This window comes from Ipomoea nil, unplaced genomic scaffold (assembly GCF_001879475.1).
Source record: "Ipomoea nil cultivar Tokyo-kokei standard unplaced genomic scaffold, Asagao_1.1 scaffold1407, whole genome shotgun sequence".
Taxonomy (NCBI): Eukaryota; Viridiplantae; Streptophyta; class Magnoliopsida; order Solanales; family Convolvulaceae; genus Ipomoea; species Ipomoea nil.
The window spans coordinates 6,266,175-6,281,947 of record NW_017617835.1 but is presented as its reverse complement, the minus strand read 5'-3'; the positions used below and the strand labels follow the sequence as shown (position 1 = coordinate 6,281,947).

At 35.6% G+C, this 15,773-nt stretch overlaps 1 protein-coding gene across 1 annotated transcript; it reads left to right on the top strand.

Moving 5' to 3' along the window:
- Nucleotides 1-4,191: 4,191 nt before the first annotated feature.
- LOC109186172 (gibberellin 20 oxidase 1-D-like) lies at nt 4,192-5,887 on the top strand. Its single transcript, XM_019336097.1, has 3 exons — nt 4,192-4,816; nt 5,040-5,361; nt 5,432-5,887. The coding sequence occupies exons 1-3, from the start codon at nt 4,260-4,262 to the stop codon at nt 5,711-5,713; spliced, it is 1,161 nt and encodes a 386-aa protein (XP_019191642.1). The 5' UTR covers nt 4,192-4,259; the 3' UTR covers nt 5,714-5,887.
- The last annotated feature ends 9,886 nt before the right edge of the window (nt 5,888-15,773 follow it).

The following is a 15,773-nucleotide window of genomic DNA, read 5'->3' as shown; positions in this document are numbered from 1 at the left end:
TACCACCTTGCATTTTGGATGAGTATTCTAGATTGTACATGACGGCTATTGGTCAAGGCTCATCATTGTGAAGAACAGTGCTTATATAATAAACCAAGATTTATGTAACAAGATTTCGTTTTGTGACATTATCAAACTCAAACTAAAAAAAGTCATTAAATAACTTTTACGAAAGTTAAATATAAAATTTTATAATTATTAAGCCAACTATTCAACCAGTTTAGTTGGAGTTATCTTTACATTTCTTACTATTCTTAAAAATACTACTAGTGTAATATGTTCAACAAGATAGTACTAGCTAGCAACCAATATTAAGGGTTTACATCAGCATTCACAAATATGTATATATAACAATATAATAATGTTATATAATATATGTTACCATTTTATGTTAATATCAATTGTTAAATATGCACGTAAAATGATATATACCTACCTATTCGGAAGCATTTGCTACATATAATCGTAATTAACTTTAATTTTCACCGGCCCCATACCAGACTTGAAAATTTACCCCGACCATATGTACTATACGGCAAAAAGACAACAAATAAGTTAGCATGCACGTTGAAATTAAGATGTAACGAATGTAATTGAGTATCCACAATAATTTTTTGTTTCTTAATAAATTTACTACGTAGTAATGTAATGTAGATGCATTGAATTTGAAGAGGATTTGAGTATAGGGATTATGGATGATTCATAATATTAACTGCAGTCGCGGCATGCGTACATTATATGATTACGTTACTTGTTAAGGAAAGAAATCACAGAAATTACATGTTAAGGAAAGAAATCACAAGTGTTAAATATTAGGAAAGTTTTCTTACTTTCCTATTCTTATTAGTAGTTTCCTAGACTAATTTAGTATCTAGTTTAGTATAAATAGAGGTCCATAGAAGTATAGAATATACATCAAGAGAGACAATCTATTGTACTCTTTCAATATAATATATTCTCTTGTTCTTTGGTTCTCACATATCTTGCTTCGGCCTAACTGGCGGGTGGTGGATATTCTCCACCCGCCATGTCTCTCAAATTCTAAATTTTAACATGGTATCAGAGCTTTTGGTTTATTATATCTTGTGGATTGTGTTGTTTGGTTAATTATTGTGGGTCCATAGGATTAGTCTCATATTTTGGTATGAGTTGAGTCGTTGTAGGTTGTTCAATGTCCATCAGTCCAGGGTGCTGCAGTGATGGGCAGCACGGATGCTAGGAGGGATGCGGACCTAGCATATGCCACGGCAGTTATGGGAGGCTGATGGTTGAAGAAGAATTGGTTCGGGATGAACCAATTGTCAGGGTGCTGTAGTGATGGGCAGCACGGATGCTAGGAGGGATGCGGACCTGGCATATGCCACGACAGTTATGGGAGGCCGATGGTTGAAGAAGAATTGGTTCGGGATGAACCAATTGTGTGCACCAGGAAAACAGGAAAACACTGTGTTGGGCAGCGCTAATGATGGTTTGTGGTGCGAGAGGCAGGAGCACTGTGGTGTTAGGCAGTGTTGATAACGGTGTGGGGTGTGAGTGGCAGGTGCGCTGTGGTGTTTGGCCTGTTTTTGGCTTCGTGGAAGCTTAGTTAGTGCAACAGATTGAACGGTGGACTGATTTGGCACAACGTGGTTTGAAGATTGATCAAGTGGTTCGAGACATGGGTGTTGATCTCGAAGGTTATGACTCTAGATGTGAAGTCCTAGGCTCATGTGATATATTTGTAATGTTATAGAATATAAATATAATATTTGGAATCTCTATAGATTAGGCAGTCTTAGAGATTTAGACACGGAGGTTGTCGACGCTGACAAGATTGACGCTAACAACAACGTCAATCAAAAGTCTCTTATTCCCAAGTTGGGCATTTCTCTGTTACATGCTCCAACTTGAGGGGGGGTGCTAAGGAAAGAAATCACAGAAATCACATGTTAAGGAAAGAAATCACAAGTGTTGAATATTAAGAAAGTTATCTTAATTTCCTATTCTTATTAGTAGTTTCCTAGACTAATTTAGTATCTAGTTTAGTATAAATAGAGGTCCATAGAAGTATAGAATATACATCAAGAGAGACAATCTATTGTACTCTTTCAATATAGTATATTCTCTTGTTCTTTGGTTCTCACATATCTTGCTTCCGCCTAACTGGCGGGTGGTGGATATTCTCCACCCGCCAGGTCTCTCAAATTCTGAATTTTAACATTACTGTTTTTTGAATCTGACATAATGCCTATTTGACATTACAAAATTTTTGATTAATTAAGAGAGGAATTTACATATGTTAAGCCTGGGTTATTAAATGTGTATGAAAATATATATTACAATTTAATTAACAAGAATGAGTTAACCACTACTTACTAAAAGTATAGTAGGAAATGATGAGCATAGCGGTGTACTAGTAGTTGTAAAGCCACCATCATTGTACTGTTTTCTTTTCATCAAATTAACATTTAGCGTACAACAACATATATATGTATGTTTAACTCTCCAAGTTTTACCTAATTCTACTTACAAGTAGACAACCCCGATTTGTCCCTTCATGTTTGGATACATGTACATGCAATGATTGTGGTATGACCTTTTTACTGTCTCACCTAGCACCCCCAACATTTTTTTTTTAGTAATTATATCTCTTTTCACCTTCCATAAATACACACTTTATATTAATTCTCATAATTAGATGTTGATAACCTTATGGTCTAGTAGCATGAAGTGATTTTTCCAAATAGGAGGTCATGGGTTTGAGCCCTAGGGTCGGTAGTACTCCTTCATCAGTACTCTTAAGCTTGATATTTTGATGGGGAATTTGATTGGTTAGGAGTTTTACGTGATCATGCATGTGGGTTATTCATATATGGATGCATTATATTATAAAGTCAAATAGCGCAGCCCAATTGATTTACATACCATATGTTAGTGTTATCATACTCGGAGATTCTAGCATAAATCCCCAGGTAGCTTTTGGTTTGGATTATAACTTGAATTTTAGAGTTGTAATGAATTGGACAAGATGAAGATTGAAAAGACCCTCAGTCACTTAAGAGCGGCTTGAGAATATAAAAGTTAGTATATTGATACTTTCAGAATTATTTTATAGTCCAAATTAAATAAAGAACTAGTATTATTTCTATAAATATGGGAGAAATAATCTAGTAGTTATTGGTGAGTTGATATTATCTAAACAAAATCATGTTATTGATGAATAGTGGCCTTGGAGTTGGTGAGGTAGGTTGTAATTGATTACTTTGAAATTCGTAACAAATTGTCTTGGATATGGTGAGTTGAAAAATACTATTTGAACTCTTTAAGTTCTACTTTTTACTTTTACTTGCCCTCAGTCAAAATTTTAATATTGATATTTTCAATGAGACTAACAAAATGAAGATAACTTATCATCTCTTAGCTTGCCACATCATGGAATAAAAGTGAGGTAGTAGAGATTGGAAGTTTATGTAGTAGAACTCAAAATCCTTAGAGCAAGGTCATCAATCAATTTTTTTTAAAATTTTTTTTTTTAATTTTTGGCTTGCTTGGATGAGGGTGAGGTGGATGGGAGAGAAGAGAGGAGAGAAAAAACTTGATTTGCAAGAAAATAGGTTTTTTTTAGCCTTGAAAGAAAAAAAAAAAAAAAAAAAACTTGGCTTAATTAGGTGAGCGTTTGCCGCACCATGCGCGCCTGCATGGATCATTTGAGCGCGTTAATAGTCTCTTTTTTCTTTTTAGACAAAAAAAAGTTTTTTTCTTAAAAAATAAACATACACATATTATGTTCATCATTAAAAAAAATAATTAAACATAGACATATTACGTCCATCATTGAAATAGTTAAATATATTATTTAATATTATTTAATATTTATTATGTTTTTCATAAAAGTAGTGATAGAAACTTGAATTTTTTTTTGATTTTAGTGTGCGTGGACTACAAGGACATTTAAATTCACTTGGTTAAAAATGGGAGAAGCATAATTTTCTGGACGAAAGTAATTTTCTCATTTAATCAAAGTAACTATTCAAATTCTATTACATTGGGAACCGCTTTCTAGTCAGCATATATTATATTACATCGATAAAAGACAACAAATACCTCCTCATATACCATATATTATAAGTTTAATTTAATAAAAAGAAGTTTGCGTAGCGAGTAGCGACACCACCCCCCTGGCGATCTATAAAAGGGGTCACCATTTTCTTATTTGAGACACCATATCATTCACAAAGCATTTTGACATCTCTCTCTCTATCTCGCTTTCATTTCATACCATGGCGATTGAATGTATGATCCCAACACCAACTCCTAATCATGAGCGCCAAGAAATTGAAAATAAGCCTGCAGCAGCGGTGGTTTTCGACTCCTCCGTCCTCCGCCACGAGTCCAACATCCCAACGGAATTCCTGTGGCCGGACCACGAGAAACCCGGCCCCTACGCCGCCCGAGAATTCCAGGTCCCGGTCATCGACATGGCTGCCTTCCGTTCCGGCGATCCCGTGGCCGTGGCTGAAACTTGCAAGCTGGTGGACGAAGCCTGCAAAAAACATGGCTTCTTTCTGGTAGTGAATCACGGAGTTGACACAGAGCTCCTCTCCGACGGTGTCCGTGAAATGGACCGCTACTTTGAGTTACCTCTGTCCTTCAAGGAAAAAGCTCTGAGAAAGCTGGGCGAGCATTGCGGTTATGCCAGCAGTTTCACCGGCAGGTTCAACGCCAAGCTGCCATGGAAGGAAACTCTTTCTTTTAGATTTTCCGCTGAGAAAGAATGTTCCCACGTAGTGGAAGAGTATTTCGAGAAAACACTGGGCCAAGAGTTTGCTGATCTTGGGTAGGTTCAGTTCGTTTACATATATATATATATATATATATATATATATATATATAATATGCCACTTTAAATATTTACCCTCTCATCAAATTAAATCTATCCTTAATTCTACGTACATCAATTAATGTGCAGTTGAGTTCAGTACGAGGTTGGTTAGTTAGTTATACATACATGCATACATATTACGATGATATGATGAACATACATACATACATACATACAGGGAGCTTTATCAAAAGTACTGCAATGCGATGAACACACTGGCTCTGGAGATCACGGAATTGCTGGGCATGGGTTTAGGTGTAGACCGAAAGCATTTCAGTGAATTCTATCAAGAAAACGACTCCGTATTGCGACTGAACTACTACCCACCATGCCAGAAACCAGAGCTCACCTTAGGGACCGGACCTCATTGTGATCCAACATCCTTAACCATCCTCCACCAAGACAGCGTGAGTGGGCTTCAAGTATTTGTGGACAACGAGTGGCGTGCAGTTAACCCCACCCCCAACGCTTTTGTCGTTAACATAGGCGACACCTTCATGGTAAGCACCAGTTTATATTCATTCCAACAATTCTATATATCCAACTAACTAACGAATTAACTACCCGCAGGCACTTTCCAACGGATTATACAAAAGTTGCATGCACAGGGCTGTGGTGAACAACGAGATTCCCAGGAAGTCCATAGCTTTCTTCCTGTGTCCTCACAAGGATAAGGTGGTGACGCCGCCACCAGAACTGGTGGACGCCACTCATCCTAAACTATATCCAGACTTCAAATGGCCGGCCCTCCTTGAGTACACCCAGCTGCATTACAGGTCTGACACCGACACTCTTCTCAACTTCGCTACATGGCTCCAACAGAACCAAACCCTCCATGCAACCCAGGCCTAAGCAGCAGTAGCACTACTAATAATGTTCTATTTATTATCGTATCGTCCCTACTTTTCTACCTACCTAATTCCCATTGTCCTTAGTCACCACAAAAAAATATGAGGATTATGATGATGATGTCAGCACCTAAAAATAATATTAATTAATGGTAATGTCGTTTCTTATTTCGTATTTTATGATGAAGACATCTATCAGAGCGTTATCCATCTTTAATTTGTTTTATTTCAACTTTATCATATTCAATTCTCCGCTCTTTTGCTACTACAAAACATACACAGAGTTAAAATTAATTTAATATAATGCGGGCACAAATTAAAGTCTATCCAGTGAGGAGGGTTACGTACGTGACGGAAATATCTTCCTAAAACCAGCAATACACTTATATTTAATTCTGATCTCTAACTTAACATGTTACATATAAAATTTGGCCTGGAACGGGGAACCATTATTAAATTAAAGGAGGGGAAATAAACTAGCCGTCTTATATATCTAGCATAAGGAAATTGAGGACACAATACAAATGAAAATAATTTTTAATAACCCAAGGATTAAAATTAGAACTCTTCAGATGTAAATATATATATTCCAAAAGAAATATAACGAATATATAGGGTATTCAAAGTCCAGCATTTGCTGGAAAAACAAAAAGCTACTCTGTATAATTTATTTAATTCTTTTGTCATTTAGTTCCACTTGTTGAATAACCTTTTCAAACCAAAAAAAAAAAAAAAAAAAGTCTCAACATCTGAAATTTCAAAAGTTTCAACCTTTTCCTTTTTGGTAACACAAACATCTGAAATTTCAACTCTACAACAGTTATTGATTTATTATCCCAACAATGGATCGTGTGCATCTATTAGGTGTGTTAGTTGGGGTTAATATCATTAACTCTCAATGCTCGACAATAGAGTATATATTAGTTCAAGCTAGCCCAAGTTATTTATGAGAAAATACTTATTAGAGTTGTGCAATATACTTATAAGGAAGGTTAGTTGGTCTATTTGACCTATCCTCACTTGGAAATTTTCCATCAATAAACTACGTTTTAATTTCAAAGACACGCGAAATTTGTTGCAGCTATCCTATATTCGTAGCTTTGTGTTGTTGACCTTTATATGAGAAAAATTATATCATTACACGCATGTCTGCGTTATATATATTAGCTGGATATGTTGTAAAGGTTACAACTCATCTTAACCTATAAATATAACCTCAAAAAAAATAATACTATCTGAGGCCCTCCGAGTATAATGATTTTGGTATGTTTAGACCTAAATTTTCAAATTGACAACCCGTTATCCTTCGACTTTCAAATTGTTACCATTCGTAGTCCAAGTTAACCATCTATAGTCTTTCAACTATCAAATTTTAACCAGTCATAGTCCTTCTAAGAGGACCAAGGCTGGTTAAATATTGAAAGTTTAAGGAACATAGTTGGTTACTTGGACCATGGATGGTAATAATTTGAAAGTCAAAGGATCACAAATGGTCAATTTAAAAGTTTTGGACTAAACGTGGCAAAACCACTCTACTTTTAACTCAACCACAAAATATTAAAAAGGTACTAAATTCTACTTAATTAAATACATTATATTATAGTTTTTGGCTCACCTTGAGTAACCAACAACCTTATTTTTCTTATATTATACTGTTTTTACAATTTTTGATTACATAATTGTGCTTAGCTTAAGATTTATGTTGGTTGGTGAATGAATAAACATCAACAAAGTGCATGTGTTTCGCAATGAGCATACAAGTTATAAGAACTTAAATCTGCATGTACTGTGTAAATTGATGTTTTATCCAAAAATTAAAGAAAAAAAATTGAGAAGAAAGAGAAGAATGCATGCAGGCAGGAGGCATGGGAAAGGGACAAACTACTGATGAATAAATATTGATAAGCGTGCACTGAATGTAATGGATGGTTGTGCAAAATCAGATGAGAGGTGATGAGTATTTTGGCTTTATCCTCGGCATTGTTTTATATATCTGGAGATTTAATTTGGCATCTTGCGCCAACATACATTCAAGTTTAAGGAACACGTACGAAGTCAGGCCATTTGTCCTGCATGCCACCCCCCAACATTCTTCATTTCTCATCGTATTCTATGATTCTATCCCAGCATTCACTCCATGTATGTATAGTACCTCTCTCCCCCTGTTTGCTTCTATCTCCATCCATGTCTCTCTCTCTTTTTTCTCAAATCCTATTTTTTTTGTGGCAGATATTTGCCGCCTATTGTTATCCAATCATTACAAAAGTTGATTTTTTTTATGTGCCTAACAGGCAGCATTGTTAACTGCGAATTCACTAAAACCGAGTTAAGTTCAGCATGCATATGCATGAGACATTTATTAAGGATGGTGACATATCAACAATGAAATATACTATAATAAAGTAGTTTTGTCAAGTTAACTTTGTTACAGATCTGGAACATATCAATCAAGTAAAGAAATTATTAAAATCAAACTAGTTTTGTTATATGAGACCCTGACACTATTCTTTAAATTTAGTTCGGATCTAAAGAGAAGTCTATACATAACCTATCTAGTTGCACTCCATTTCCATGTATCATTATTTGATGTGACCTCATGTAATTATCTCAATATGGTATATATTAGTTAATTTACAAAGATGCAATCAACTATAATATGATATAGTTGTACAATTTGTCTTGGCTCAAAAGAATATTATATGGAGTAATATAACTGATTAACACATTGGTCGTCCTTAATTATCACATTTATCATGTTCTCTTGTACTGGCCAACGTCACTCTTTGGAAGATGGGACAACGTTAAACTATGGTTATTGGAAGCCCAAGATGATTCTTGATGGAATCACCTACCGGAAAGATCATAAAGACGACCGGCGGGAGGATATATGCAGAGCTGCGCTTAAGGGGTTTATATAAAAAGATGTTTCCGGCCGGCCACCACGGTATATATGATGATTGATGAGACTGTTACAAATTAAACAAACAAACAACATCGTCCCTTCTTCAACTCGTGCAACTATGGCCAACTCTTTTTAATTTCGTTCATTTAATTAATAATACTATAGGGAGTACAGTACTAAATTAATGAATAACATGTTTTTGATTGTTTCACAGTGGTGGTGACATGCATAGAAATGGAGATGAGAACAGAAGGGGAGAAACGACAAGGCGGAGTCTCTTTCTCGTAATGCATACAAAATATATGAAGGCCCCAACTTCACGTGGCAACATTAATTTAATTTGTTGTTTTTGTTATGCGATGAGAAGCCATATTTGTACACATATAGCCAAATGTTGAGTGAATAATGGACAAATTTAACCTTCTACAATTGAAATATGACATTAACTGCTAATTGAATATAAAAATTAGCTTTTGAAAGAATTGTGGGACACAGATCTGGAACGTATCAACAAGTAACGAATTTAACAAATTTATTAAAATTGAACTAGTTTTGTTATACGACAGTGATACTGTTTCTTAATTTTAGTTCAGATTTAAAGAGAAGTCTATACATAAACCTATCTAGTTGCACTCCATTGTCATGTATCATTTAACTCCTTTGCCTCTACTATTGATACAACGTAACAATCAAATATAAAAGTTGAGAAGTAGAATTTTGAACCCATCAAACTTATAATCCATCAAGACATTTTTATTGTCATTTATTTATTTATTTATATACATACATTTACACAAAAGACTAACTAAAATGTGACCGGTATGTCCCAAAGTGGTGGCCAAATAGATTGTAATTCTCATATACCTGAAGGTTAACAATTTTAATTTATTCTCAAAAATAAGATTTATCCTTATATATCCTCGAATAACGGTTATGTGTTTCCTCATATCAAAAAAAAATAAAATAAAATAAAATAAAAAATAAAGGGGAGGAGGGGAGGGGGGACCTACACTTATTGTCCATAGCTGATTTGCTGATGAAACGTCTGCGCCACACTGCAAAGCCTTGGCTTTCTTCTTTAAATATGCTGTTAAAACAGTGAAACCTAGTTGTTCTTTATTTGCTGCAATCACGACAAATAATGCTTGTTTTTTATTGTTAATTGTGCTGTCCCACCCACCCCACCCCCCTAGCCAAATGTTTTCATGTTCGCTTGTTCTTCATCAAATCACTACCACAAACGGATGCCCAGCCTTTTTTATAGTCTTTCGTAGTATATGGCAATTATGTTAAGGAGAAAAGCAAACAAAAACGTAGCTGCATTTTCAGCTCCCTTTCAAACATACATATGGACCCAAACAAATTAAACAAGATATATATCTACTTTAAGATTTTTCATTTTTGTAATTAATCCCAAAACACAAATAATTTTTATATATATTCATATCAAATGAGAACCATGCCTTAGACGAGAACCTGCGAACCTGCATAAATGCACATAATTTACTAAATACGGAGTGTACGTCAGGAGTAGATTGTGAGCATTGTGCACCTGGAGTATTAAATTGTTTGTATTCATGCACTATCCCTACTTCGCAGTTCTCACCTAAGGGATGGTTCTCATTTGAACACAAGCACATTGAAAGTTGAGTAAAAGTGGTGATAAAATGGAGCGTATGTGAGAGGTCAGGGTATCCTCACACTGGATATCGTCTCAAGGAGTGAACCGGAAGGGGGTTGAATAGTACGTGGTTAATCACAAGAGTGTAGAGTGTTTGGGAACTAGCTAGTTCAAAGAGTGAGTTGATGGATATCAAGTGCTAAGTGTAATGATAAAACAATTAACTAAGGCAATCAATAATGAATAGTAAAAACTAAGGGCTTGCATTAGATCACGTAAGTGTAGATATATAGTGTATCCTTGGTTGTAACTCATGTAATGCATTGACAGGGGAACTAGGGAGATGCTACTAGGTGCTACCGCCACTTTCGTGATCATTGGGCACTCAATTAGCTTCAAGCCTCACTCTCAACTCAAGACCATTGAAGCATTTTATCAATCATGTGGTGTTTGCATCTCCTTCTAGTCATCTTTTTCTCAAAACTGAGTTGGATTAGTGAGAGGTGTGGCTATGGTGTTGCTCTATACTCATAGTGACAAGACCTTTTTCATGCATGCCTTGCACAATTTGACCACAACCATACAAGAGTCAATACAAATCATCAAACTCATAACTAGAGCTATAATCAAGTCATTACAGTAGGTCATAACAATCACATATATAGAATCAATCACAAAAGATGATTTAATATAATCCCTAATTGAATCTAGCTAAGCATGAATTGAAATTAAAGACATCTGCAATAACAATTGAAAGCAATAAAATGCAAAGAAAACAAAAAAGAAAGACTTAGCTTTGATTAAGAGTTATGGAAATCAAATGTGAAATTGCAAGATGAAATTTGAAATTGTTCTTCAAATCATCTTCAAAGATAGATTGAAAAGGTTTTTTTTTTTTTTTTTTTTTTTTTTTTTTTTAAATAACCACCCAGGGCTATTTATATCTCAAATCGCAGTAAAAAAAAATACAACTTCAAAAGGATTATGGGCCCGTGATCACGATGGGGTTCATGGTATGAGTTCAATCGTGACTTTTCAGCATAGTTCGCAGGTTCCAAAGGTAACGGTCGAGTTCACGCCGTGACCTCGACCGTAACCACCTACTATGTTCGGCAGTTCTGGTTTCTAGGTCATTTTCACCTTGTAGACGTTCGAACTAGACTTTTTGTTCTTTAAGAAATTTTTATCCCTTTGAGTTGTCGTTCCAATGCCACTTGAGTCACCTCATTTGGAAACTCCTAGCCCGAGATATGCTCAAAATACCAAGACGTTGTATGTCAGAGAAAAATACGGAGCATAATAGAGTCATATTGATAGTCACGACATGACCACCAGCGTGAGCCCTGATTTTCCCTCCAAAATACATATTTTTTAAGCTCCTTTGTTTCTTTGGGTCCCTAGGTCCCTGGGTCTCATTGAGTTTGCTAGGTCTAAGCTACATGTTATAGAAATTTCACATTTCACTCAATTTTATTGACTGTGTTTGAAAAATTAATGGACAAGTGTAAACACACTCTAAACTTTTGTATTGCATATTTGCATTCAACCTTAATTAGAACATACAAACTAGAGCTCACTCTAAACTCTAAGTAGCCTACTCACACTACCAAGGAAAGCTTTTTGTAAAATAAGGTGGTTATAAGTCAAGTGCTTTAACTGATCGAACTAACTCTAAGTGGACTAGGTTACATCTAAGCAAAATTGCCTACAACCCACAGCCATCCAACTATACTATTTGAGGAAACTACCTAGCCGGACTAGGACACATGCTAAGTCTTTACGAAAGTCACCTGGTATAACTATAACAACTGCCTAACGTGCCTAGCAAATGTGCAAGCACACTTACCCAAGAGGTGGCCAGGTAGGTTGACATGAGAGGTATATAGGTAGATGACCATTATGTTTGTTACTAAAAATAAAAATTATATATATAAAAAAACAATCAAATAATAATTGAAAAGAATTATTGAAGAGAATCATGCACAATTGATTAGACAAAAAAAATAGAGTATAACACTACTGGAAATTATGGAATTTCCGATCACCTGAAAATGATCTTAAATCAAGTTGAAAGCCTTGTTCTGACCACTTTTGATATCTGGAAAAACATTTATTGCTATTTTCGACCACTTTTTGCTTTCAACTGGTTGGAAATTCCATAATTTCCAGTAGTGGAAACTATATAACACTATTACTTGCATGGTGAAAATTTTATATACTCCGTATAACATAATAAAATCCCTTTTCACTTCTCCTTTCATTTTCTTCCATTCCTCTCACAATCTCTGCTCTCCCAAAAAATTTCCTTTTTCTCAACTTGTAAATGTTTGCACCCAATACAAACGTGTATAACTAATACTTTATGGTCTAATTAAGAATCCTGAAGAAAATTGGACTGAACTTCAAGTTAGAGTATTTTTAATGGTTTTTTTAATGACTTTTTGGTGGGAATTGTAATTGTAATTTTATGAAAATGAGGGAATTACAATTTCATTTCTACCTAATTTTCACATAATTTTAAAGGCAAGCAAATTTCTTAGTTTGGTTGGATGAAATTTTCGGGAATTGAAATTTCCTCATTTTCATAGAATTAGAATCTCATGCCTCCCTTGACATAAAAATTTTATGGATCATAAGAAGAAAAAAATAATAATTTTGAGACAAAATTACCCCCCCTTTTTTTTTTTACCTTAAATTGTTGTTTGATTCGATTAAAGTGTGCCTTCTTCTTCTACTCTCAACACAAAACGTCAATCAATAGGCCAACCTCAATTAAATATGTTTTCTCAAAACTCTCTAATATATTTTATTGCTTTCATTATGTAATTTTAGAATTTATTTATGTGTTATATAAATTTTCAAAAACAAAATTTGAATGTTGTCCTTTAAGATTTATAATAATAATAATAATAATAATAATAATAATAATAATAATAATAATAATAATTATTATTATTATTATTATTATTATTATTATTATTATTATTATTTTATTATTATTATTATTATTATTATTATTATTATTATTATTATTATTATTATTATTATTATTATTATTATTATTATTATTATTATTATTATTATTATTATGGATATTTCAGACTTTATACTACTTATTCCCTTTCGATTCTCATGTATACCAAATATTGGTGTTGAAATTTTCAATAATTTACCTACAAACCAAACACTGGAATTTAAGTTACCACTTTATTCCCATATTATTATTTTTCACGAAATTGTAATTCATTTTGTTGAGTCTGTCTCATATATGGATTAGGAATAAGTGTTTGTCTCATACTAGGAGTAGGAGTGAAACGGGTAGACCTATTGTATAGCGATTGGATGCCTATAAATATATTGGTTGTATCCCTAAAGGGGCGTGTCACCACAATCACCATCACTATGAATAAGAGAATTGTTTCGCTCCCGTGGATGTAGGCACTTTGCCGAACCACGTAAATCTTGCCTTCTTTACCCTTTTTGCCATTATTATTTTTCTTGTTCTTGTTAATCTCAAAAAATTGGTATCAGAGCATAGTTGAGATGGCTAGTTCAAGTACAAAATTCGAGGTATCAAAGTTTGATGGTATAGGGAATTTTGGGTTATGGCAGTCTAGGGTAATGAATTTGTTAGTGAACCAAGGCCTTCTGAAAACCTTGAGGGTGGAAAATCCAGCAAATCTGGAAGAGGCTGATTGGAAGGGGTTGAAGAAGCAGGAAGCTACGGACGTGGTACATGCTGATGAATCTTATTATAGTGAAGGTGATGTTCTAGCGGTAACTAGTAACAAGTTCGAACATTGTTTGGACTTGTTGGGAGTTTATAGATGCTAGATGAGAAGGTGCTGAGGGGCGCTGTGGTGTTGGGCAGCGCGGATACCAGGAGGGATTGTGGACCTGGTATCAATATGGGTCAATATTGGCTCGGTATAGGCCGAATTTGAAATGAGTCATGGCTGGTACGGGTTGGGCTTGTCATGAGACATGGACCTGGTATGGGCCGGGGCCTGGCATGAGTCACGGCTGGTATGGGCGGACGCTTCGGGATGAAGCGATTTGTGAACATGCACTGGGAACGTTTGATGCTGCGTTGTGCGTGTTGCTGACCAGTGGTAATTGCTGGTTAGTGGAGCATTGGGCAAGGCACACAGGTTTAGTGTGACTTTGCAGGGGCGCTGTTGTGTTAGGGCAGCGTGGATACCAGGAGGGGATATGGACCTGGTATGGGCCGGATGCAGGAAGTCAGCTGAACGGGGCAGTTAGCATGAGTCGCGGCAGTATAACAGGTCGACGGCTGAGGGGCGAATGGCTGGGAACAAAGCGGTTCGTGTACATGCACTGGGTAACGTTTGATGCTGCGTATGCATGTGGCTGGCTAGTTGGGATGAGCATGGTTGTTCCTACCCATGTGTATATGTGAGATAAGTTTTTTTTCTCCTAAGGGGCATAATTGTGAAGGTGGAGATGGTGAGATAAGTCTTTTCTCATAAGGGACATATTTGCTAAGGTGGAGATTTGTTGAGTTATCTTTTTTCTCCTAAAGGACATATTTGCGAAGGTGGAGAAGTCTTTTCTCCTAAAGGGCATATATGTGAAGGTGGAGATGGTGAGATAAGTCTTTTCTCCTAAAGAGCATATTCGTCAAGGTGGAGATTTGTTGAGTTATCTTTTCTCCTAAAGAACATATTCGCCAAGGTGGAGATTGTTGAGTCTGTCTCATATATGGATTAGGAATAAGTGTTTGTCTCATACTAGGAGTAGGAGTGAAACGGGTAGACCTATTGTATAGGGATTGGATGCCTATAAATATATTGGTTGTATCCCTAAAGGGGCGTGTCACCACTATCACCATCACTATGAATAAGAGAATTGTTTCGCTCCCGTGGATGTAGGCACTTTGCCGAACCACGTAAATCTTGCCTTCTTTACCCTTTTTACCATTATTATTTTTCTTGTTCTTGTTAATCTCAACAAATCGTGTACCTTTGAGTGAGAAAGTAGTTAATCCACCTACGGTTGAGACTCAAGAAGTTGCAGATTCTACATCTGCAGCAGGTTCGGATTCAGAAAATTTACAAGATTACAGTTTGGCTAGAGATAGACCGAGACGCACCAATGTCAAACCACCTAGTAGGTATGGGTTTGAGGATATGGTTTCTTTTGCACTTCTTGTTTCTAATAATGATCCAGTTACCTTTCAAGAGGCTATTTCTAGCCAGGAGAAAGATAAATGGATGGCAGGTATGATTGAGGAGATGGAGTCTTTACGTCATAACCATACTTGGGAGTTAGCTCAACTTCCTCAAGGAAAGAAGGCTATAGGGTGCAAGTGGGTCTATAGGAAGAAGCCACCAGTATCAGAAAAAGAAGGGGAAAGGTTTAAGGCTAGGTTAGTTGCGAAAGGGTTTTCTCAACAGAAGGGAATAGATTATGATGAGGTTTTCTCTCCTGTTGTTAGACATACTTCTATCAGATTAGTACTTGCTTTGGTAGCCATTTGGGATTTGCATTTGGAACAAATGGATGTGAAAACTGCTTTTC

Excerpts from the sequence above, each read along its gene's own strand:
- LOC109186172 (XM_019336097.1), top strand. The coding sequence starts at position 4,260 with ATGGCGATTGAATGTATGATCCCAACACCAACTCCTAATCATGAGCGC. Across the intron at positions 4,817-5,039 it reads CAAGAGTTTGCTGATCTTGG|GGAGCTTTATCAAAAGTACT; the intron begins GTAGGTTCAGTT and ends ACATACATACAG. Across the intron at positions 5,362-5,431 it reads ACATAGGCGACACCTTCATG|GCACTTTCCAACGGATTATA; the intron begins GTAAGCACCAGT and ends AACTACCCGCAG.